This window comes from Dendrobium catenatum, unplaced genomic scaffold, assembly GCF_001605985.2.
Source record: "Dendrobium catenatum unplaced genomic scaffold, ASM160598v2 fragScaff_scaffold_743, whole genome shotgun sequence".
NCBI lineage: Eukaryota > Viridiplantae > Streptophyta > Magnoliopsida > Asparagales > Orchidaceae > Dendrobium > Dendrobium catenatum.
In genome coordinates this window covers 205,459-232,505 of record NW_021319205.1, presented here as the reverse complement: position 1 = coordinate 232,505, position 27,047 = coordinate 205,459, and the positions used below count along the sequence as shown (strand labels likewise).

At 33.9% G+C, this 27,047-nt stretch overlaps 1 protein-coding gene across 2 annotated transcripts in view; it reads right to left on the bottom strand.

Moving 5' to 3' along the window:
• The window catches only part of LOC110091966 (serine/threonine-protein kinase TIO), a 60,446-nt gene extending 35,145 nt beyond the window's left edge, over positions 1–25,301 (bottom strand). Inside the window, exons 1-8 of one of the 2 annotated variants that reach the window (XM_020816282.2) lie at positions 25,168–25,301; positions 23,441–23,672; positions 23,265–23,339; positions 16,344–16,436; positions 16,165–16,239; positions 15,753–15,845; positions 14,448–14,511; positions 7,918–8,002 (exon numbers count right to left, since the gene is read on the bottom strand). In XM_020816282.2, coding sequence (XP_020671941.1) covers positions 7,918–8,002; positions 14,448–14,511; positions 15,753–15,845; positions 16,165–16,239; positions 16,344–16,436; positions 23,265–23,339; positions 23,441–23,530 — 575 coding nt within the window. In that variant the 5' untranslated portion in view covers positions 23,531–23,672; positions 25,168–25,301. Of the gene's footprint in view, positions 1–7,917; positions 8,003–14,447; positions 14,512–15,752; positions 15,846–16,164; positions 16,240–16,343; positions 16,437–23,264; positions 23,340–23,440; positions 23,673–25,082 lie in introns of both variants that reach the window. The other variant, XM_020816287.2, reaches the window with a different exon arrangement.
• Positions 25,302–27,047: the final 1,746 nt, after the last annotated feature.

The following is a 27,047-nucleotide window of genomic DNA, read 5'->3' as shown; positions in this document are numbered from 1 at the left end:
TTGTGAAAAGGTGGCCGGCGGGATGGTGAAGAGGTGGCCGGTGGCTTGGGTGGAGGATGGGGATGTCGACAAAGAGAAAATGAAAAGATAACGAAAAGAATAAAACCACGAACCCGGCCGTCTCCAAGGTTGGTGGGTGATACGATTTTCCTCTCCAAGGGATCTCAATTTACGAGCCCGGACCCATCCTGCGGCTGGTGACAACTTCGATTCCTCTCCAATGGAATCTCACTCTTGTCCTCTCAAGAAGAAAAGAACACATTGTGGAAAATAATTTTTTTTATATTAATCAACCATCCCATTACAATAGATTAAGGCCTTATATATAGGCCATAACATGAGAAAATCAAAATTACAAAAATGCCCCTTGGGCCAAGACACTCACATAAACTATCCTAGGGGTAAAATAGGAAAATACATAAAACAAGAGCTAAAATTCAGAAAATAATACATAAATGAAAATTTAAATAATGCCCGTCGATTTACGATGCCGCCTGTGATAGATGCGCTAAATCTTCGTACCGATGTCCGCATCAGGGGCTTAATGGAGCAATCAATGAAGAAAGAGCCTCATAGGGTCGGCGACATATAGAGGGGAAGAGGGAGAGATTAATGGGAAGAGAGGGGAGAGGGTTTCTAATTCAGAGTGATGATGTGGAAATAGAATTTAAAGACTCTGATTTAAATTAATTTGAAATTGGAATTTATCATGGAAACTTTCCTAAGTTGGAATTCCAAATTAGGAAAGAATTTGACATTTGAAATTCAAATTTCAAATTTGGAAACTTGCGGAGAGATGGGTTGGACGGGTGTGGGGAGGTCGCCAGCAAGGTGGCCGGCTGGTGCCGTGGGAGTGGCCGGCGGCTGGCTTCCAAGGAGGCGGCGGCAAAGGCTAGGCTCGGTTTCAACCCAAGGATTTTGAATGGATTTTCTTGTGGTGGAGGGGAAGTGGTTGGAGGAAAACACAAACGAGAAGATAGAATAACTTAACCACGAGCCGCAGACTCTTCCAACGACTGGTGGGCCTTGCGATTTGCTCCCCTTGAGCTCTCTCCCTTCTCTAGCTCTCATGCAAGAAGAAGTAGAAACAAAACACAATTTTCATTCAAATATTCATTAACCTCATTACAATAGAAATGACCTATATATAGGTCCCAACATGAAAGAAAATACAAAGACTAAATTGCCCTCAGGGCTACAACATGACTCAACTCAAACTAGGGGTACAATAGGAAGCCTCCAAGAAATAATATGCATAAACATCTAGAAATATAAACTCTGAATCGTGGCCGTCGATCTGCGTTGTATCCGGCGATACACATGCTTGAACCTCTGATCGATGTCCTCATCACCATGCCACTCCAGAAAATCTATAAATAGGCACTTCATTTCTCTTGAAAAGGGACCCAAGCAAGAAGAGAAGAGAAGAGAAGGAATAAGAAGAGGAGAAGGAAGAAGCTCCTCCTCGACCACCGCCAGAACTTCGCCGGACCACCGCAGGAGCCTCGCCGGACCACCGTCGGAGCCTCGCCGTACCACGGCCGGAGCCTCGCCAAACCACCGCTGGAGCCTCTACGGACCACCGTCGGAGCCTCACCGGACCACCGTCGGAGCCTCACCGGACTACCGTCGGAGGCCCTCACCTTCGCCAGAGGCCCTCACCTTCGTCAGAGGCCCTTACCTTCGCCAGAGGCCCTCACCTTCGCGAGACCACCATCAGAGGTCCTCACCTTCATCAAAGGCCCTCACCTTCACTAGAGGTTCTCACCTTCGTCATACCATCACCTGAGGCCCGAAGTTATGCCATACCATCACCTGACACCCGGACTTCTATTGTACAGTTGTTATTTGTAATCTGATCGCCCTCGGAGACGAATCAGCCCATTGTAATCGACTTATATTCTAGTGGAATCATTTTCAACTGGGCTAGGCCTCGTGATTTTTTCCACTTTCAAGGGTTTTCCACGTAGAAAATCTTGTGTTCTCTGTGTGTGAGCTGGATATCCGTGCAAAGCTAAGACGTATAGTTAAAACTCTATCGCCGCGTATATTCTAGCCCACAACAACATGCTTGAAGACCTATTTATAATAAAAAACCCAAAAAAAATATAAACATCTCAGAATCCCCAAAATCCGCTAAAATACTCTATAAGTTTAAATTTCAGCCTCCTTAATTTTCATGAATATAAAAAATTTCAATCCCAAAATAGTAATAATCAATCCCTGCTATAGTACTCAAGCCAAGACTAAGGGAGCAAGCAACCGAACATTAGTACAGAAGGAAGGGAACGGTGTCAAAGGAAATAGTTCATAAGGAAATGAAAAGCAGCAACACTCAAAATTAAAGAACCAGTAATGTACAAAATTGAATCGCATAAAGCAAGAAAGTAAAATATGATGTAGGAACCCCTAATAAACTATAGTGCCAGCAGAAGAACAGACTTTCTAGTGTAATCAACGAACAGTAAATAAGGAAAGCTATTTTAGCATGTGTAACTAGCAGCAGCTACCAACTGACCAAGCCATAGTAAGGAAATAGAAGATACCACATCCACGGAAAGAATAACAGATTGGAATGCAAACATACCACAAAGAATCCGAGAAAAGTTGAACTGAAATAACTTTGGAACGTGCAAGTAATGAAAATAACAAAATGTCAAGTCCAAATGATGTCAATAATAATTTATAACCACTCCTAAATGATAAAATGATAAAGAAAATTGAAAGCAAACAAACCACAAAAAAATATATGCCTATATGAACAAACAAGATCTTTGAAAAAAAACCAAATGATTAACATATTAGTGTTATTGGTTTATGCGCTTTTATGTTCATCCAAGCATATGAAATTTTAAATTCAAGTTTTGTCAAGGCACTCCTCATTAACAAAGTCATTGAAATAGTTACTCAATTTCACTTTCTCGCTAAGATTCTGCTCATAAATTCACAAGACTAAAACCAAACCTTAAATAAAATCATTATCATATAAAACATCAATCGTGGGAGTGAAATTAGCAAATAGCATCTTATGAATTAATAATTTATTAACTACAACGAACATTATTTATTCTTTTTGACATTCAGGAATAACTTTATCAATTTGATAAATTGACTCACCAATTACAATAGACATGATTTGTTCTACTCTACATTTCAGGACTAAAATCAATGCTTTTTATTGGTTCAAGTTCATAGCAAGAACAAATACAATTTCTATTGGAAATTCAATTTCACGTTCATAAGCAAATTCAATTTCACGTAGATGCATAGATTCAAAATAAAGATTACTACTTAAAATTTAAGTTTAAATAAAAAATAAAACCGTAGGTTCACTTTAATTCTCAAGTTTATTAAATATTTAGGGTTTGGATTCAAAGTAGTCCTCATACTCAAATTAAAGTTCTAATTATTGCTTAATTTTAGGTTCCAGATTTTAATGTGGATTCTTATGTAGGTAAAGATTCAAATTCCACAATATCAAAAGAATTCATTTGTAATTATATATATTCATATGATTCATCTTCAAAAGGACATTCATGAATTGCCAATAATATCATATTCAACTATCCATAATTCTTATGCCCTGAATGTTCAACGGGTTTTAAATAAGTTTTTTTTAGGGTATTTAAAGATAACACTTCACATAATGCCTCAATATTCAAGGGTTTAGATAACACCTCACATAATATGCCTCAACAATCAACATTAAATGGTTTAGATAATAACTAACCTAATATTCAAGGTTTTAGATAATGTCAAAACATGTTGGACTGGTTCAATCAAATCGGTCCCCTCACTATGGCAAGCGAGAGATCGAAGAAGTAAGAGCTCAAGCGAAATAACCAAGCACGCAGGCACGAGGGAAAGTGATTGAATGAATGAGCAAATTCAATGCGATCGAAAGCAAAGATGTGCAACTCCTCAAAAGGGATATCTCCTATTTGCTCCGTTCAGTAGAGTCAACGAGAGAAAACACAAATCAGAAGCAGGGACCGAGAGGAAGAAAAGGAATTTGGGGAATAGAGATGTGTGCTCAGTGAGAGAAAGAAGAAGAGAAGGGGGTAATTATTTTTCTATTTAAATTTAGATAGAGAGAAATTCATGATATTAATTTTATCAAAATTAATTTATTCAATAAATCACTAGGGAAGAAGAAATAATAGTCAGCAATATGTGAGGTTTCGCTCTGACAATAAGGAAGAAATTTTGGAGGAAATGATGCAAACTATTTAAAGAATCTTTCAATCATTTTATGAAATGCGTCGTTCAATGCATCAAATAGGACAAGACGCTTTTAAATCTCTGTTAAAAAACTATTTTCATATCTCTTAAATTATATTTGGATTTGTCTATTGAGTAATTATTGTTATTAAAAGAACTATAATATTCATCTGATCATCAGTTCTCGTCGAGTTTTGACAAATAACACCCTATGGAAGGTGTTATATATTAATTCATCTAAAATTCTTGCCCAAGACACTTAATAAAATTGATAATGGTAACAAAATAGTGTCGAGGTAAATAATTTTAAGAATACTCATGAACCAATCATAATATTCATACACACCATATTCATCTTATTCTTATTATACTTGGAAAGGACATAGCTTAAGCAACACGTATTCTAGAACTTAACAAGGAAATGCAAAGCAACCACACACCAAAGCCGAAAAAAAACCCGAAAACAATCAATCGAATGCGTCGCACGCATTTCGATGCGCTGCGACGAATTTAGGAAAAAATTCAAAGTTGTTGGAATTCGACAAAATAAATTTTATAAAATTCAATGTGAAATTTCGATCGAAACGGTATAAAGAATCTATACTTAGATTTTGAAACTAAAATTCATCGAAGTTCGTTTAAGTATAATTTAACCCTTTATACCCATTTTGCCCTCATGAACTCTTAAGAAAAGAAATGAGAGAACGGGCACAAGCGTAATTTGGCATTTGATTTTCCCTTAACCCCCTCATCCTCCTAGGGACCGATTCATTCGGTCCCTTGTTTGTTCTTTCGGTCGAACCGAAGGAGAGAGCGAGCAAGAAAGAGGAGGAAGGGCGGTAGAGCTTGGGAAAGGCGGCAGATTCCGGTGACGGTTTGGAAGGAAAATCGAAGGGAAAACTCAAGAAGATATAAAGGTAAGCTTCTGATGCTAAAAAGGTTTCATTTACATTAGATTTCTTGAATAAGGAAAATTAGGGTTTTTGGTTTGGGCTTTCTTAGAAAAATGATAGGGTTTGTTTATGAGCATGTTTCAAAGCCATAAACACGAATTTTTCTTAAGGAAAAACTTTATTTTTCAAATTAGGGTTTCTCCAATTTGAATTATTTTTGAAAAAATGTTAGAAGAACTTAAGGGAAGGAATTATATGAAGAAAAATGCAAATTTTCTTCAAAAATTTGGGTTTTAAAAATTAGAGCTTTTCAAAAACTAGAGTTTTTGAGCTTGCATGTTCACAAAAGTTGTTCCTAAAGGTCATGGGAGGTCTATAATTAAAAGAAATTGAAATTTTGATAAAAAAAATATGTTTCCTAATTTCTACATTATTTTAAATCCGAAAATTAAACATTTAAATTACATTTTACATTAAGGAAAATAATTGATATAAATGCATTAGATTGTGGATATGTGATAAATTAATAAATGTGATATGCATGCTTTAGGTTATGGGTAGATTAATGAGCATTAATGATTCTAAGTGGATAATTAATTAATAGAATGTAGGGATAGCGGGGTATGATTGATTTAGAATGGTATAAAAAGGCTTATGATGTCATTGTAAATTTTACCTTAGGTGTTGAACCTTAGACGAGGACGATTTAAGAGGGAGTTGTGCGAAGCTAAAGTTTAGCGAAGAAACCTCAAGGTAAGTGACACATTGCATTCTAAATTTCATAGTCTTCTCTTTAAGTGTGTTTATAAAACATTAAATTGTCTTACACTTGAGCATCATTGAAATTATGTTTTGCTTATGCTTATGAGTATCATTGGAAGCATGTTTTGTATATGAGCATCATTGAAACATTGAAATTATGTAGGGATGTTAGCAATAATCTTGTAAAAGTTTATGTTTCTTAAGTTGCATATGATATTAATCTTAGTTTTCTTCATGTATGATTCATAGGAATGAATGTTTACTTTCATGCTTACAACAAGTCTTCATATGTATGTGGCAAATCATCTTATGTTATGAAATTTCTTATGTTACGATATGAACAACCTTATGTTATGTTATGGAATGCAAGTTTGTGCATGTTGATTTCGGAGTACCAAATATGGTGCCTTGGCACAATAAGGTTCTTTGGAACAATATGGCTCTTCGGAGCAATATGATGATGAATGGTCAAATATGAGTTTGTACCTGATCAGTACAATATGGATACTTCGGTACGGGTGTATATTATATGAATAAGTTATATCATGTAAGAGTTAAAAGAGGTAAGCATATAATATGTAAGATGGAACATATAACTTAGATATACACATTACATATGACATCAACTTAGGAGCATATGACATATAGGAAGAAACATATGGTTTTGACAATTATTGACTTACATATAATACAGGACATCGACATCTGTAAGCATACGATGATATCTTTGCATATTACTTCTTTTTCATTGTATGAATTTTAGATGTGATTTGTCATTTGCTGAGCGTAGCTCACTCCCTAGTCTAAGGATACTTTTCAGGAGAACCTACTCGTAGGAAATGGCGGAACACCCAAGGTTCACCTACAGTCGTTGTATACCGACTGACAGGTTCTTTTGATGTTTTCCAAGTTGTAGTTGATTTTCTTTTTGGGTGGCTTAGCATGCTTTAGAAATTTTAAAGCCACCTATGTAATTTTGAATGACATGAAATGATATGAACTGTTGTTTTTATATATTGGGAGAATTTAGAGGCGCTTTTAAATCTCTGTTAAAGTCTTTTAGATTTTTAAATACATGTTTTAAGATGATTGAAATGTTCTGAACGTCCGATTCCGTTCCTGCTTCGTCTATACGAGCTAACCGGGCCGGGTCGTGACACCTATCCTATAGTGGGAAGTCGTGAATAGGTACAATACGAGGAGTAGAATTAGCTTCCCTAATATAGTAATCAGCATATCATAAAATAATAAGGCCATTTTAGCATCTGTAAAAGGTGGAAATTACCAACCAAACCAGCCAGAATAAGGAAACAAAAGATTATGCATCCATATGAAAAATAGCAATAAATTGGCACATGTCTTGTATGAGGAATCTAAAGAAAGCTAGATTGGTTTGCTATTTGATAGTCAACTATCACATGAAGCTTGACACGATTTTTACTTCAAAAATAACAATTTATTTAATACTTAACTGTTGCATCATATATGTCTTACTTTAAAATTTGAATTCAAATAGAGTAGTCAGTTCTTTTAAGAATTTTATTAATTTAATGTGCTAAAAACCTCATTAAACAATTAGAGAGGCAAAAGGATTACTTTGTCAGCATGTTAAGATGTTAAATATGAAGAATCAATTCAATGAGAGGTGAAGAATAAGATAGACGAGCTAAAACTTGCATGAAGTAATTAAAGAAAAAGAATTCACATAAATTCTTTTACTGATAAAAAACCACCCTCAAATACCCTATGGTTACGCAAGTGAAATAAATAAATAAACAAGAAAATAAAATAGTAATTTCCCGCATGAATTTCACACTGAACCAACAACCAATTCTAACTAGTAATGAAGCCTTGCTAACTATGCAAAGCAAGCAAATAAAGCCAACTTATTCTAGACAAGGAAAATGCTGAATGCAAAAATTTGCAATTAAATAACTTACGCACATGAATGCATAAGCATTGATTATATATATATATATATATATATATATATATATATAGAAATACGTTACAAGCTTTTTGAAGTTTGATGTTGGCATACAAGATAACTCCAAGGGACCATAAATCAGCTGTGTGATTGTATGGTTGTTCACGCACCAGTTCAGGGGCCATGTACAGCGGTGTACCTACCAAATGAAGAAGCATGACTTATCAAGCCACATATACAAATTCCAGCAAATACAATAGGTAAATTGCATCATCCTCCATAAAACTTCCATAGTTGAGATAGCCACACATTTAAACGCAATAACCATAAAGAAAGAATTTGCAATTGATTTGTTTCAACCATAATGCATAAAGAAACAATTGAGACAGATTATTAAAATAAGAAAAGTCAATAGTTCTATGATTTTTCTCCTTTCACTAATTTTCAGTTTGAAGATAACATAGGATAGAGAATATTGAAGTTGACCCAATAAATATTAAAATTATTTAAATATTATTTAGGGTTAGGAGTTGTTTGGTTTGAAGTAAAATGGGTGTAAAGTATTTCAAATGCAAAGGTTTCAAGAATATTAATATTTGGTTTGAAAAAAAAAGCAATATAAATTGTTGGTGTATTTGAAATGCACCCTATAGTGTAAATTTGGTGCATTTGAAATTCGTCCAATTTGAGCGAATTTCCAATACAACATACATACATCTCCATTGCCGCTGCATGCCGCCAACCACTGCCACTGACGCCGCCACCACTAACCACCAGCACTGGCCACCAACCACCACCATCTTTAGAATTTACATTGCATTCATTTACTTCAAGTCAAATGAAAAAAAAAATAATCATCTATATTTATTTGATATTAACCAAACTACTCTAAAGCATTTCAAATGCAATGCATTCCTACGCTACATTTCTTTTTAAGCCAACCAACTAACCTCTTAAATGGTGTAAAAATGAAGAAAATATGTGACAAAAAAACGAAGATAACAATTTCATGAAATATAGAACATACACAAGAAATACCTACTATAATTTTAAATTTAAATGCATTCTACATTTAAGCGACTAACTAACCTCTTAATTTGTAGTCATAAATGAAATTTAAATAGTCCTTCGAAATTTTATGTACCCAATTATATAAATATATTGCAAGTTATAGTAGACAATATTTAATACTGATTAACAAATCAAGGAATTTAAGGAGATATGGGGTTAGGAGTTAAGGTTCATAAATTTAAATAGTTTTATTCAATCTAAAGTATTTATATCTATCCATAAAATTAAAAATAAAAGGCAATAAATTAATTAAGATATGAATCGGGCAATTCATTGAAACCACACCCAATTCAACCGTCAGTTCAGCCCAATTGAATCCAATTCTAAGCAATGATAGTTTTGAATGTGAACCGAATTGATAAGGGACTGGTTCAGGGTTGAATCGATTGAACCGACTAGCCAAATTTGGTTAAAAAGGCTTGTTAAAAATAATCAAAACCAACGAAAGCTCTCCTTGTACAATAGTAATAAAATCAGCTAGCTTCCAATAGCAGCTTTCCCAGCTAAAGATGAATGTTGCAATCATTGGTCACTTTGTAATAACATTGAGTATCAAAAAGGAAGTTCCAATTTCTCATCAGATTTGACTACAATCATCTAACGTATCAGTTTTACAAACAGAGATTCCACTAACAAGCCAATACTTCAAAATGTTTGACATCAGTAGATATCGAAAAGGACTTCATGGAGGACTAAACAAGCACTAAAAGGTTCGCTAAAAGCTTTAAATAGCAATTTTTCAAATAAAAATAATAAAAAGGATGATATTGTCAATTGATTGCATCCAGCTCACTCATAAGTTATTTGACCATTATTTTTACTCACTTTCACAATCTTTGATATCAAGAATGAAAGATATTTTAAATGAAACAAGAAAATAACCCCACAGAATGTATTGGAGAATAAAAACATTATTATTGCAACAACTTTAGAGATTGTGATATGCAATGATTTTTTGAAAAATGATAATTTTTTATACTTTCATTCATCACATGGGCTTATTTATTACAATACAGATAGTGTTAATGCAAAACCTAATTTGAAAAATAAAACTAAAATTATCCATTGTTTGAAATTGCACAATATGAGACTCACCTTAGCACAATTCTGGTGAAAACGTCTCAAGGCTTACGCCTCAAGCTTCTTTTATGAAGCATGCGCCTTAATTTGGCAAAGGCGACATGCCCCAACTCAGTGGCATGAGGCGTACAACACACCCTCTCTCTCTCTCTCTCTCTCTCTCTCTCTCTCTCTCTCTATATATATATATATATATATATATATATATATATATATATATATAAACGAAAGCCCCGAACAAATCATGCCTTCACATGCACCCCCAGAGCTACAATAACTTCCTCTTGACTGTCTCGACCACCAGCTCACCGACTCCGCCACAACCACCATCGTCATAGTCATCATTGAGATTCACTTGGAAGATACATACCACCACCACCTCCTCTAAAAAATTTTAGATTATTACTCTCACTTTTATGTTGATGAAAAACATTTATGAAAGAGGAAGATGAGTGAAATAAATAAAAAATAAGCAGATTAGGATGCATTGGACTTCACAGAATGAGATAGGAGAGATACCAATTTGTTATGACGTCGACTCAAATAAAAGCCTTCTTAGTGATGACAATGCAGATGATTTTTTAGTTATTGTCAACTAGTTCAACTTTCTTTGTGAATTAAAAATGGATGAGTAGAGAACTTGGAAAAAAGGAATTTGGAATTGCACTTGATATCATATGATACTTTTATGCAATTCGTATATTTTATGTTGTTTTACTCTTTTATAATATTTGAATTTCAATTCTATTTCACGCAATTTATCACTTGACACTTTATGTCTTGTGCAATTTTTTGTTTCATCTGTATGTCAATTTATTACTTCAAAGTGTGATAGAAAGCTAATATATCATTTAACATATTATTTGGATATTATATAAAAAAATCACTTCTAAACTTTATTTTTTACTTTACACAATATTTGAATTTTAAGTCTTAGCTTTCAATTTAAAATAAAAAATACTTTCTCCATGCATTAAAATATTTCTTTACAAAAACATCACAGAAACCTATTTTGAGATGGAGCTCTCTCCTCATACACATTTAAAGAATGACAGTATTCTCTCTTTTTGTCCCTTCATAATTAATAAAATAGTATTTAAATATATTGTAAGAATGAGAGCAAAATCAAAGAAAGGAATTAAAGGAAGGAAAAAGAAATACGAGAAAATTTTGGTTATTTAGAAAAGATTGAAGCTTTAGAGAGGAAGATATAAGGACATCCATTGAGGAGAAAACTCAATTAATAAGGTGAGATACTCAACTTCTAATATAATGGTCAAATGATTCCTCTAAACTTTAATGATGGCATTTATAGGATTTATTGCATAATAAACATATTAAAAACAAAAGAGAGCATCAAATAGATCAATGCATATTATGCATTTATACATGTCATATGTTCATTAATTTACATGATTTCATGACAAGTATAAAACATACAATGCACAGTATCATATTTTATATGTATGTGTATCAAAATGAAATGAAGAATAATGTGTATGCTTAAAAATGAGGAATAAAATAATGATAATGAAATTCAAGGATGTTATGAAACGTCATATTATGTGAATTAAGCAGGCTACCTTTGATGATCTGTGTAGGAAGAGATGATTCATAATACTAGAGAGTTACATAGCCAAACCTTTATCAGGAAAAAAAAAGAATGAATAATAATTCTTGTCTCTTGATATTGGAGAGTTGATTAGTCCAACTTTTATCAAGATAATAAAAAAGAAAAATTCAAGCCCTTAATAATGGAGAGTTAGTTAGCCAAACCATTATCTATGGGAGGATGACACAAAAGATCCAAAGCATATAAACATGATATGATATTTCTAAAATAATGATTAGTGAAGAATGAGAAAAATGATAACAATAAAAAATTAAAGTTCAGTACATGTTCATACAACAGTTCAAATGATTAGTCCTGATTTAATTTTCCATCATTAACTAATAACTTATGCATTAAATTAATATCTAATTCATGAAGCTTCTTATGAATAATTGAATATGGATGATTCTTATAGCACATATGAGCATAACATTTTATGTCATTTCCTTTTATATTTGATTTTAAGTAGGAATTGTTCATATCTAATATTCTAATTTAGTCCCATAATATCATATTTCTCTAATTTAGCCCCACAACTATATAAAATTCATTCAAAATGATCTCTCAGAGACTAATTGGGAATAATTTTATATAATCAAGAGACTAAATTGGGATCAATTTTACATCACAATTTCTATGAGGATAAATTGTCTATATTTGTGCAACTAAAATATGGAGATGTGATACTCTAAAACTAAAATTACAATATATGAATAATTGGGGGACTATTTTTGATGTGAAACAATGATGATGAAACAAGAATTGCTTATACGAAATTAATAAAGTGTGAACTTTGCTTAGCTAAACATAAACAGATGCGTTTTCAAGATAGATCTTAGAAAATTCCACGGGAAGGACTAAGTAACGACAAGTGATTACAATTGAGATTACTATGAGATTTGCAAAATTACATCAACAAATAAATGAGTAGAGCAAATGGCCACGTTCACAAAATCCACAGTTTAAAGTTTAGATCATTCACCTTGGGATCCCTCACTCACACTCTTGATAGTAATAGGCTTAGCAGAAGAATGTTGCAAGTAAACTTACAGACGCCACTAAAAGACACGCGATGTCGAGGCTACTAGTCGCCGGGGAAGGAATCGGAGTTGAAGGAACGGGTAGTAGTCCGGTGATCTTCCACTCTTCAAGAGATTTTTTGTTCGTCCATGACTTCCGCTAAATGGGGGAGGATATGATCCACGTATTCCTTGATGGTGTCTTCGGCTCCAAATCTGTGATCAAAGAATGGGTGAATGGATGGCGTCGATCTCCCCTTGAGAATTGAGAATAAGCCCGTGGTCAACTTCCGGATCCGCCATGCATACTTGTTGTGAGGGATGGGAGAGCGCAAGTGGGGAGAAGAGGGAGAGGAGGTGGCGGGTGGAGAGTAGGGCCGGCGGCTTGGGTAATGGGGAGGGGTTTGGGCGGCGTGAGGAAGAGGGGGGGACGGGACGGCTAGGTTAGGGAAACAATTGGGGAAAATTAGAGAGTTGAAATTAAATTCAGCTTTAAGTGGATTTTGAGGGAATTAATTTGAAAATTCAAATTAATTCATTAATGGCTAGGAGCGGCAATTAGGAGAGGATTAGGAGCTGATTTAGTGGGGATTTGAAATTAAATTGGGAGAGAGAAAGGCCCAATCAAGGGGCCGGCCACACGAGGGAGGAGCAAGGTGTCTAGGTTCGTTGTATGTGGGCCATGAGAATTAAATGTTGATTGAAGTCAAATCTGAAATTAATTTCAGATTTTGATTAATAGTAGAGAGGTTTCCGAATTTGTAATTGAGTAGGGAAGGAGTTATTTGAATTCAAATAAGTATGCTTTCCTAATTGGTAAGATTAATTTAGGAAAGTGATGAATGTGGATTTGAATTTTGAAATTAAAAACTCAAGGGTTATGGGGGAAAGAGGGGAGGCGGCGGGATGACAGCCTGGGGAAGGGGAATCCGGCAGGTTGGGCTAGGGGGAAAGGGGCGGCAGGATGGCAGCAACGGGGAGGGAATCCGGCGGGCTAAGGGGGTGGAGTCGGCTTGGAATGAAATAAAAGAGTGAGTGGGGGGGGGAATGAAGAACCAAGAGCTCTCACAAAAGGGGTTGTTGGGTAGTCTGGTGAGCCTCTCCTAGACGACTCCTCTTCTCTTGAACTCACAAAGAGATCATAACCCATCAGCTGAAATTTTTATATCAATAACATTAACCATTACAAAGCTAAGAGACCTTAATATATAGGCATCAATGAAAGAAAAACGGAAAGACACAGGTGCCCTCGGGGCTACAATATCGACTCACTACCCATAGGGTTAAACTAGGAAAATAGAAAGTGCAGAATAAATAAAATACAAGATATATCAAAAGTAAAGACTCTAGATCGTAGCCGTCGATCTACGACTCCGATGACAGTACACATGTTGAAATCTCTGACTGATGTCCTCATCAATTTTGGGATTCAAACACATTATTCCTATTGACTCAATTCCTAAATATGATCTACATAGCTATTTTCAACTACTACATAATACTATTGTATATTTCCTTTATTTCCTACCATTCATATTTGTGTCAATCCTAAATGGGAACCACAACTGTCCTTAATACATACCATATCATTGACATTTGAATTCTATTTCTATTTACAAATTTTCATAATTGGTAAGACAAAAATAATAATGTATTTGTACTACGCCTAAAAGGCTTAATTTATGATTGTTCTTCACATGCATACAAAAGATGACTATCCTAATAATTCAAACTGAATAATTACAAAATCGGAGTGAGATATTTGGCAAGAAAGGACTCTTAAAAAAGATGATATAAATCATTTACTCCTTCCAACAAAAGAAATTAACAAAAGAAATTAACAAAAGAATTATAGAATTTACCCTTTATTGAGCGGAGAACAACAGTGTTTGCTGACATTGCTCGAGCAAAGCCAAAATCACAAAGCTGTAAAGAGAAACCCCAAAGAACCATGGTAAACCAAAGAAAACTATGTTATAATACAAAATTTTATTAGCTTGAATGTGAAGAAATTCAGTAAGACATATTTGGTTATACTCAATGTGCTGTAACATGTATGCTGAGCCTATATATAATTCAAGGCGTCCACTTGTTGTCTGCCCTTAACTTTTCTTCTCCAAAAAATTAAAAATTGACTTCGCACAAACATAAAAAGGCACATAAGGTCATGATACTTAAAATAATCTAAGAAGTAAACAATTGTCAAGACAAGTTTGCATAGTTAAGGGCCCGCGTGCAAGTCATTTTTCTAAGTTCACTATGATTTTTAGCATGCATTATATTGCATGCTTGCCAGTCATCATATGGGAGTACGTGTTGGGACCAATTATATTAATGATACCTAGCAGCATTTGTCACAATTTCTCATTTTTTTCTGTAAAATGAAAACACTGTTTTTTATCACCAACTAAAGTGATATTGTCCTCACCAAACCATCACAATTTTCATTTTGAATCTAAAGTCTAGTTACCATAATTAATTTGACCATCCTTAATAAAAAAGTCCCCAACCTCGCATTAATTGACTGATACAAAATTACCATCTTGATTGACCAACTTAAAATAGGCCTATCTCTATTGATGTCACATCCCAATCACCCAAATGCCTCCACAAACCCATCTTAGATAAAATCAGCAAAACCAACATATTAACGAATGCTCATTGAATCCCAGTTCTAAAACCAAAAATGGGACAAAGTTTCCTACAGCCAAAGTTTACGAATATTTTGGACCATACAATACTGAATCCATTCTAAGTGGCATCTAAGATTATTTAGCAAACTTTAAACCCATGAGATTCCTACTGGAATTAACAAAATTTATTCAGGGAGAAGAAAAGACCCTCCAAGCAATGATGTCTAAAAAACATTGAAAAAAATCAGTAAAATTTGCATTGAAATAATATAACTTCAAACTAAAAAAATAACAAATTAAGCAAGATAAAAAAATACTAGGAAGAAATGATAAACTAAGCAAAATAATCATACAATAACATAAAAACTCATAATGCAACAGTAGAATTTCTTTCAAATTCAAAAGGCTTCCCTTTGATATAACAAACCAAATGAAAAATATTTCAAATAGGCTCCATCACAAAAAATTCCCACATTAGCAGAATTTCATATAAAAGAAGGAAAACAAAAAATCATAAGAACAGAATAGGCTAACCTTAACAATAGATCCTGCCCCAATAAGTATGTTTTGTGGCTTCATATCCCGATGGATAATGCGATTGGAATGCAAGTAATATAAGGCTTTTACCTGAAAAAAAGGGATAGCAAGAAAATCAAAGTCAGTCGTTGAGATTGCACCGTAAAAATAGACATAAAATTTGTATAAAGATATGCTTAAAGGCTAAACACTTATGATTGGTGATCTTGGAAAGAAAAAGTTTATGTTTGAAAATCTTAGTGGCTCTTTCTTGATATTGATGCTTTATTTTGGAATTATATTAATTGTCACGAAATGTCCCTTTTAGTTTCTTCATGTCCGATCTTTGTTCCCGCCTCGCACTTGCGAGCTAACCGGGCCGGGTCGTGACAATGATAAGAATAATGAAACAAAAGGCTGCAACAATTACCAGTTGCTTAGCAATCGCTTGAACTTGTTCTTCTGGAAGTGACTTGTCATCCTCAAGAATTTCAAATAATTCTCCCTACAAGAGAAAAAAAAATATCAGATAGGCAGGTTCTGAAACATGTACACATGTTTAACGATTTATAAAAGTAAAGTAGATAATTAAATCACGAAGTCCTGTACCTGGGCAAACTCTGTAACAACGCAGAATTCTTGAGGACTTTCAAAGGCATCCAGCATTTCAATGATGTTTTCATGTTTCAGTTTCCTCAGAATCTATAAAGTAATGATTCTAATGAGCCCAGAAATTAATTTTTTAAATTTAATTAATGATAAATCATTAGTAAGAAATTCACCAGTAAGGTTGAAATTTTAACATCGAACTTTTTTTTTCCTTTTTCTTTTATTTAGAAATTGAACCATTATTGAACCTAGGTTTAATTCACATCTTGTAAAGAGAATTTTCTCTCAATGTACAATATATGTTTTCATTCATTGCAAATATTAGTTTTCAAAATGGCTAAACAGGAGTTGATTTTTAAATTTTAGCTTAACAGCCGCATAAAGTATTTCCCCAGTAAATGAGAACACGAAAAGAGTTCCTCTTATGGGGTTGCTTAATTAATGTTTTTAAAATATACGTCATTTAGAAATGCAGAACAATTAAAATGCACGCATCCTGTAAATAAAAGACTTATTTGATTAGATGCAAATCAAATACATTGAAATATTTTTTGTTGTTTTTTTAAATGCATTGAAATACAACAGACGATGACAGGTGGTGGACGTGGATGAAGGGCAGTGAACGGGAGGCATACAACGACAAGGGGTGGAGAAATGAAGTAGCGGCCTGAGTTTTTCTGCAATTAGAATTTGTCTGATTTGGGAAAATTACAAATTTGTCAAAAATATATATTATAGGGTATTCCAAACCCCTTTACACAAATGCTTTGTAATTGCTCAACTACAAAACAAACAACAAAAAATCAAAACTCGTGCATTTCTTTTACGTTACACTCCAAATGCTATATGAAAACAAAGTTATTCTCCATGCAATTTTATTTTATGTAATTGTGTTTGGATATAAGAATCATTTATGTTGATAGACAATCTAAGAATAATTTGGGAATTTAACTCGAATGCATTTTAAGTACATTTGACCACCAATTAAGCTGGCTGAAAACAAAAGGATGCCTTACAGGGCCCCTAGCTAATAGCACAACTAATTTTTTCTTAATCAAAATTATTCTAGATTTCATATTATACATGCTCAAAATCAAATCAACAAAACTAATGAATTATTTATCTATCTAAAGCCCCCATTAGATTATTAAAATTACATGATAGATTATTAAATTTACACGCTTGATGCAAGACCAAATCATCTTTAAATTTCATTAAATTCGATATCCTGTTTTTGCGATATATAATAAGAAGAACAGTATAATTTTACAAAATGAATATTGCAAGATTAAAAAATATGATAAAAAAATTGCATGGGGTTTGTTTATCTATAGAAAAGGATGGCAATCTATCCTTACTAAATCTAAATATAATTAGAATCTATAAAATGAAATTTCTTAGGCTGAACTATACATATTATCACTCACTGTAAAACATAGTTTTTATATGTATATTAAGGCTTCGTTTGGGACGGCTGCAGTTGTCGGTAAAGCAGGTTGTGAAGTTGTTGTCCAGAAAGCTACTTTATAAAGTTGCTGTACAAAAATCAATAAAATTTGTTTGGGTAGTATAACTGCCGAGCTACTGTGCTGCTGCTGTGTAACAATAAATTACCTTGATACCCTTATATGCATTAGCATGAAATTTTTTATTAAATATAAATTTTTTAAAATTTATATGATAACAAATTAATAATTCTAAATTCAAATCAAATATTTATTTTAATTTTCTTTAAGTTTATATATCAAAATATTATAAATTTTTTACTTAAATTTATTTTAATTTTTCTATACAATAGCATGAAATCAATAAAATTTGTTTCTCACTCTTGCCGATGTAAAGAAAATCCCTCCCATACAGTCGTAGAACTCCAACCGCCTCCGGCCTGGGCTGCCCAACCTCAATAGTTCCGTCGAGCATCGCCGCCACTATGTCCATCGTCGGCCGCATCGCCGGCTCTTCATGCAGGAAACGGTGCAAGCCCTAATCTTAATTTCCGTTGATTTTGGTTAAGTTATTTTGTTTTGGTATGTTCACTGTTCACTGAGACATGTCGCCGCTACCCCTTCTGTCGACGTCTAGGGTTGACCTCGGCGAGCTGAAGTCACAGTTAGCTAAGCGGCTTGGAACCGTGAGAACCCGCCGCTACTTCGACGGCCTTCAAAGGCTTCTGTCCCAGAAACTAAGCAAGCCTGAGTTTAACAAACTCTGTTTTTTGACACTTGGTCGAGCCTGTGAAAAGGGAAAATGGTTTGGATCCACCGAAGCCTCACAATTGGGCCAATGGAGATATCTTGCTTCCTCCTCATTGTGTCTGCGGCCCCAATGAAAGGGCAAATATTGCTGTTCAACAAAATGGTGAGCTGAGCTCCTATGATCAGCAGACAAAGCAGCATGTGAAGTGGTCTAGGCCAACTAGCAATGGCAAAGAGGAATTGGTTATGAAGGAAAATGGGGAGACTTTGGAGCACAAAGATGATCGGAATAAGCGTCTAAGTCCTCTTCAGGCGCCACTAGGGATTCCATTTTGTCGGCCGCATCGCCGGCTCTTCGAGCAGTCAAGCCCTTGTTGCCGTCTCCACCCAGGCAGATTTTCCTCATCGATCGCCTCTTTTTCCGAAATTATTCTTTCCATCAATTCATTGAAATACCGATCGAGCGGTCTTGTGCGGAGAAATGGATGAAGTGCGAAGTGCCGAACTTTACGAGGAAGAAGAAGATACGGTGCATTTCGCAAGGCATTTGCGTCTTTCTCTTACCCTAAAACAACGGAAAGCAGCGAAAGCAGGAGTCTACTTCAGGATGGAAAAAGTAGCCGCGGGACGCAAAAAGTTCGAGAACGGAGCGCGACCTCGTCTCCCCAAACCCCAACTCGGTTGCGTTTCCTACCGTGCAGCAATGAAAACGGCGTCCCAAACGCACCCTAAATCAGGATATGACACTTGGCATAGTATTGTGTGGCACATTGCACAATATCTGAAATTCAATTCAAATATATTGAAAAGTAAGATCAGTCATCGCATTATGTCATTATCTTTAAATTGGAAATTTTGACTTTGTATACCCATCAATAGTGGAAATTGAAGAAATATACCACCATTTATTTTCGTGGGGAAATATAGCTAAAAGTTCATTTCAGACTAAACAAACCCCCACCATCTAAAAACTACAGTTGAAATCCTTGTTGAAAGGTTGCGTGACCTTTCGATCCCAAGAGATACTCGATCATTCTTCTTCGAGCAACTTTTTTTGTTTCTAGCATAACAAAATGTGCATATGTTGGGCTACGGGAAAACTTCACGACTGCAATCTCACTTCATTCATGAAGGTTAGTGATGTTATTTGTTTGGTTATTTATGATTGAATATGGCGTCCAAACTCTAAACCCATAATGCTAATGAATATAAAGTTGTTATAACAATCTTCGAAATAAATTATCTTCAAATAATGATTAAACCATGATTGGAAATTTTTTGAACCATGAAAGAACAATATTTGAATGATGATCATACCATGATCTAACCATCTTGGATCATGATTCGAGCAATCTTCGAACGATGATCAAATCATAATTCAACCACGTTTGAACATGATCGAACATGTTTGAGATGAACAATAATAGTTTGATCATGGTTTGAAAATGGTTCAATTATGATTTGATCATGATTAGATCATGGTATTATCATCATTTGAAGATTATTCAATCGTTGTTTGAAGATTGTTTAATTTTTTCGATCATAGTTTGAGGATGGTTTAATCATAGTTCAAAGATGATAAAAGATGGTTCAATCTTGTTCGAACCTAGGTAAGCCCATGTTTGAACCTTGATAGAGCTTCATTCAATCCACATTCAAACCATATTTAAAACTTACTAGAATATGTTTCGATTATAATTCCAACATGGTTCAGAAAAAGTTCGAACATGAGCCTAAACCTTACTAGAATATGGTTCGAACCTTATGTGAACCAAGGCAAGTCACAACGCACTTCAAATAAGAACTCGAACATGGAATCTTGCACTTAGCGAAAACTGGAATAATGAGAGCAGATTGGAGAAAAACCCTGCAGCCTGGAATGTGTCGACAACCTTGTACAGCTTCAATTTATTGTTGGAGGCCTATGAGGGATCAGCAGCTAGACTACCCAGATTGGCTGGAGAAAGGAGGCACACAGCAATCTCTAGCGCTTGGAAGACAATGGCCAGCAAATTTGAAGCCTATAAAAGGCGCGAACAGCAGCTGGACTGCAGGTTTCATCACTTTATTGGTGAAGATGAGAGATGGGGGAGGGAAGAAATGGACGACAACCTACTTGCTTTGCTAGGGGACAGAACCACCATCTGGCTCAGCCAGGATACTCAGAGGAGAAAATCAAAAACAGATTGATGAGGATATCAGCACGAGATTTTGGCGCATCTATCACAGGAAGAATCGTAGATCGACGACGACAATTAGGAGTCTTTATTTATGATGAATTTTATGTATTTCTTATACTTATGTTTTAGTCTTTCCCAGTGTACCCCTATACGGGATTAGTTTGTGTTACAAACCTGAGAGCATTTTACTATTTGAGTCTCTTTTAGTTTGAGGCCTATATATGGAGGCATTTGCTATTGTATGAGGATGATAATTAATGAAAAATTTTGCATTCATGTTCTCCTGAATGTTGAGAGCTCTAGAGAAGAGAAGTCCCTATGTGAGGGCAAAAGCAACTCCCACCAGCCGCAAGAAGTGTTCGGGCTCATGGTTAACTTTCTTTCTCTAATTCCCCTCCTCCACTACCTGCCGGCCATATCCCCTCCAGAAGCCGCCGGCCAAGCCCGCGTCCCTTCCTTTTGCACCCCACAAGCCTTCGGCCACCCTTACCTAACCTTTATCCAACTCCCCTCCTCCGTAGCCGCACGCCAAAATCCTACAAAATCTCGCCCATAGCCAGCCTTAAGCCCTCCTCCTCCACCCTAACCGTTGGCCTTCCCCTCCAAGCCCTAACCGCCGGCCACCCCTTGCCCTCCTAAATATGCTAATTTCCTAATTTAGCACATTATTAATTTGTAAGGTCTCTTAATTCGAATTGAAAGCGGAGTAAAAGCGCAATGAAAGCGCATTGAAAGCGGACTGAAAACACCTTAAATAAACTTTTTTTTGTAAAAGTATTTTTAATCCAAAACAAATAAAACACTTTAAAAAAATATGCTCTTCCGATCACAAATCTACATAATCATTGATAAATGACGAGAAATTGCGAATGGAGAAAAAATGGCGAAATCAACTTACAGGTTTGAATAATTTTCTGCGGTTTGGCTTCGGCTTCCCTCGGCTGTGCGTAGAAACTAAGGAGGATGGCTTGTTGCTTGCAGCCAAAAGGGAAGACCAAGGGTGCGATCTCCAACTAACTGCTTCTCACCTCAATGGCTCGGGAAGACCACGAATACGAATAGAAATACGGGATTAAGGCGAAGATGAAGACTCGGGCATGAACCGACTAATATGAAATAGTGGGATTAGGGTTTTATTTATTTATTTATTTATATAATGGTCGGACACGCGTGTCTGACACAAGTCCGACACTGCATACCCTCTTAAAACGAAGTATCGGTGCATCATAGATGCTATTATTAGATCTTTAACTAAGAAATCCTATAATCTAATCTTGTAAAACATCAAATTTTAATTAGCAAGCTTAATAACTTTTTATTATTTCCACGCAATTCCTGTAATTGCTTTATGTTTCACATCAGAGATATTCTAAATTTATTAAATGAACTCATACAAGAAGGGTACGTGACTTTCATTTATAAGCCAAGCCCACCAAAAAAGGCTCCTTTGGAGCGAAAAGAAATTTTTAAAACAATTAAAGAAATTACTAAAAAATAAACAAAAAAGAGAGAGAGAATGAGGTTCGATTGATTGAACTAGTCCAAACCAAGGCCCGCATCACAAACCTTGCTAGATTAAAACTCAAACATTATTCCAACCATATTCAAACTATTGTTATAAGTACGCCACAGTTTAAAAGCAGGTTTTTTGGGTCTAAAACGATCTTTCGAACATACTTCTCCAAGAAAATAAGTAGAGGTCATATTTCTCCAACTTATGCTATTATGGGCCAAATAAAGTTAAATTTATTTTTAATTTGGATATGAAGTTGAATATAACTTTTTATATAAAAGTTAACAATCACATCATGCATCATTATTTAAATGCATATGATTTGATATATATATATATATATATATATATATATATATATAAACTTAAAATTTCAACTAGAGCCAAAGTTACAAAATATATCTAACAATTTAATTATTTTATATTATTTTTTCATTCCTTACAACTCAAAGCGATTAAATAGTTGATAGGTGCTAAACAGTAGATGAATTAATGTTAAAAAATAATAGGCACATTTGATTGGCAACACGAGAACATGAAAGTGGAACTATGTATGTAGGTGTGTGTGCAAATGTGTGCATTTACACGCATACACACACACATGAATGCATAATTGCACATGTGTGTATTTTACACACATGAATGTCACAGATCAAGTGAATAAAAGAATGAAATAAAACAAAAGCATTTATTAAAAAAAAACTTAGGCATTCATGAGAAGGAAAGCAATTACTTAAAACAGAGACAACATAAAGCAAAAAATATGAAATAGGAAATAACCAAGCTGACTAACGATTGAAAAGTTATGAAATGGACAAGCAATTCATATATTCCAACAATAATAAAAAATGTCCTCTTTTTCATTGACAATCCGTCAAAAATCTAAAATATTTCATTACAAATGAAATTATTTTAGCAGGTGCTACTTCCTGAATTTAATCCAGAGTAACTTTCAATGTCAATTTCAGCAGGAAAAGGACATGGTCTACAAATGCAGGTTAGAAAGATGCGTAAAGTTTGTGTATAAAAATACCTCTATCTCTTGTCTAAGATTGTGAATATCCTTCTCGCTCTTTCCTGATTTTAGAATAAACTTCATCGCAACAGTCTAAAATAAGAAAGCAAAAAATAACTTGGAACATCAGAAAGGAAAATTAATTTTATAAAAAAATTCCACCAACAAACAATATTTTTCATAATGTTACAAACCCGACTTGTATACTTGCGCCTGCCTTTGTAAACCTTTCCAAATGAGCCTTCACCAATGAGTTCTATAACATGGTAATTTTCTATCCCCATTTTCCAAATAAAAATTTAGCAGTAACCCGCAATCTACAAAAAGACCTTCCCCGTTTCTACAAATAGATCTGCCGCAAAATTGAATGGGAAGAAATAAATGTCCGCATAATATAATTTCGTTCGCCGATATTGTCCAAAATATCTGTAGAAAATTGAAAGAGACATACATGTAAAAGCAATCAAAGCCTCGTTTATCATAAATGGCTGATGATAATAAAATAGTTCACTTATTTTGAAGGATAAATTGAAATTGCTGCAAGTTACTGATAGAAAAGAGTAGTGCAGAGCTCAAGGTTAGGGTTTCCATCAAGTAGAAATTAAAAATATAAATTAAATCAGAAGACTGTTTTACATCACATAGTCTCAATTGTCAACTTAACAAATGACTTCAAAACAAATGTCAAGTAGTAGAAACAAATGATCACTTTCACAAGCATGTTTAATTAAACTCATACAGCTACACTTAATAATCAAAGAAACCAAAAACTTAAATATAATTTCACCATTACACTTCCAATAACATTTGCAGCAATTTAAAATTAGTAACCAACAAACAAATACTAGTGATCAAAAAATATTACCTAAGGAACAAATAATTTTTCCATTCACAAAAAGGAACAAAGAATTTTACCAATAATTTCCCCAAGAAACAAATACGTACTTTGCAGTTTGACATATTGCCCTCAATGATATATTTTTTTTTATATATATATTGCCCTCGATGGAATGATGGCAACTTTTAATTTGATAACATTGATGCCACTAATATGTAGTGATGGGTACAATGTAACAGATTATGAGTTTGGAAAACTCATAATATTCTAGCAAAGCCATATTTGAGGAGGCACAATAAAGATTGCATTCAAAGGTCTTATCACTAAGTTTAATTGAGATGAACCATTAACTCTTAAGAGGTCATTGAAACCATTATGAGATATGTTGGAATATATGCTAATAACCCTCAGACAGGTCAATTTAATTCCAGTAAGACCTTCTGTTAGGCAAATTAATCACATGACCTTAATTGGATAAGATCAAAAAATGCTCGATTGTGACTTTGTGAGGGAACGATTAGACCAAAAGACCTTCTATTTCGACTATCAAATAAGTGAAATTAACATAAGTTTTGACCTCCCTTCACTTGCATAGCCTTTTTTTCTATGATCCGTTGAGTATCATAGTGTATTCCCACGTAGTGGAAATACATGAACCATCATCAAGACTAATTACTGCTCAAAACTGTAATTGAACATGTGCCTGATTTTATGTAAAAATGAGCTCAATATCTAGTTTCCAAATGCAAATCAACAGTTACACTAATTTACATGGGCTTAAGTTAACAGGATAGTTCTAACAATGAGATGATTATGTCAGACCTAATAGTCAGAAAGCCTTCCCTTAGTGTAATCTCAGATTAAATAACAATGTGGCCTTGTGGGGCTGTTTAGCAACTGGATTTACGCAGGATTTGAGCAGGATTTAGCTTAAATACTGCCAAACAGGATTTTGACAGGGCATAAATCTCAGGGCGGAATAAATCCGCCGTTCCCACCTTTTTGCGGACTAAATCCGGGAGTTCGGAGGATTTACGAGATTTGGCCGAAGAAGCGCGCGAATGGGAGGGAGAAAATGGTTACCTTCGCAACCAGCGAGCTCCCTCACGTTGTCGACGTCGCTTCCGACCCAAGAACGGCGAGCTCTCGTGACTTCCGGCCCGACAAGAGGGATTCACGCGATAAGTAGGCGAAGTCGAACAGGTACGAACAGCTGGAGAGGAAATGCAAACCCTAGGCCTACGGCTACAGCAAAACAGTGAAGATAAATTTTTGAAATTGGCGGCCATTGCATTGTCAGAGTAGGATAAGAATTAATTAATTTGATTCAACATATTTTATTAAAACTACTTAAAAATATATTGTACTTCATAATTAAATAATTATTCAGATTAGTTGATAATTAATTTAAATTTAATTATATTATTTATAAGGATTATTTTTAATAATAATTAAAATTAATAATTAATAATTAACTTATAAATAATTAAATTAAAATTAATAAGTAATTTCATAATTAAATATTTTTAATTATATTATATTTTTAATTATAAATCATTGATGATAATTAAAATTAAGATTAATAGATAACTTATACTTAAAATATAAATTAAGCTTAAAACTTAACCATAAATGTCCTACCATCCAAATTAGAAATAATCTAATTTAGCTTAATTAATTTAATTTAAAATATTAATTATAATTTAGATTAATTAAATAATTAGTACAACAAAAACAACAACATGAAACATTTGTCCCACTACGCAAGGTCGACTACATGAATCTTTTTTCTACATTCTGTCTTATTAAAGGTCAACTTCTCATTTAAATCTAATAAAGAAATATCATTTCTAATATTTTCTAACCAATTATTTTTAAGTATACCTCTACATTTCTTAACATAAGTCAAATATAATACATTTACTTTCCTAGCCAAGTCATCGAAAAGCCGCCATTTTATATGACCAAACCATCTAAGGCGGACTCTCTTTTCCATTGGAGCTACTCCAACATTTACACATATATTCTCATTTCGTATCCTATCTCAAAGGGTAAAAATTTTAATTATAAATAAATAATTTAAACTAGCTTAATTAAATAATTAGTTGTATATTAGTAATTAACATTTAATATAATTAACTTAATTAATATATCATCAAAACTAATTAAATAACACTTAAATAATTAATGAAACTTTTAACATAAGTATTAATTAAATAATTAGCTATTTCAATAAATAATTAACTAAATAATTAGATATCAAATACTTATTAAATTAACAACTAAATGAGTAATTTGATACTTAGTACTATAATTAGCAATTAAATTATTGGTTAAATTATTTGATAATCAAACTAATTTCTAGTTAAATTATTTAGTATTATAACTTATTGATAGTAATTAAAATTAATAAATAACTCTTACTTAATACATAAATTAAATTAAAACCATAATCAATTTAACTTTTAAATGAACTAGCAACCTTAAATTCTGAAGTATATTATCAAACAACTCCATAGGATTTAACAGGATTTATAACTTAACTTGCCAAATAATTTTTCAAGATTTAACAGCTTCAAGATTTACTAAATCCACGATTTAAAGGATTTACTAAATCCTATATTAAATCATGCTTATTGACAAACAGGACCTACGTGTGAGAAAAATGCAATACACTCAATAAAATTGCACTCAAACAAACCCCAAAACTAGAAGTAGATACATTGCAACAATTTATGGATAGCTTACAATGGTAAATGAATATATTGTTGGAGTTGGAGGTAAACCATGCAACAAAACAAATAAGAAAATATAAATGCAGAGAAAAAGTAAAGAACACTAGGATTTAATATGAAAAAATTCAAAACTAGGAAAAAATCATGGAGCCACATCACGCCAAGAAATCCACTATGAAAATTAAGAGAAATTTGTACAGATCTCTCTTCTCTCTTGCTCTCTACTTG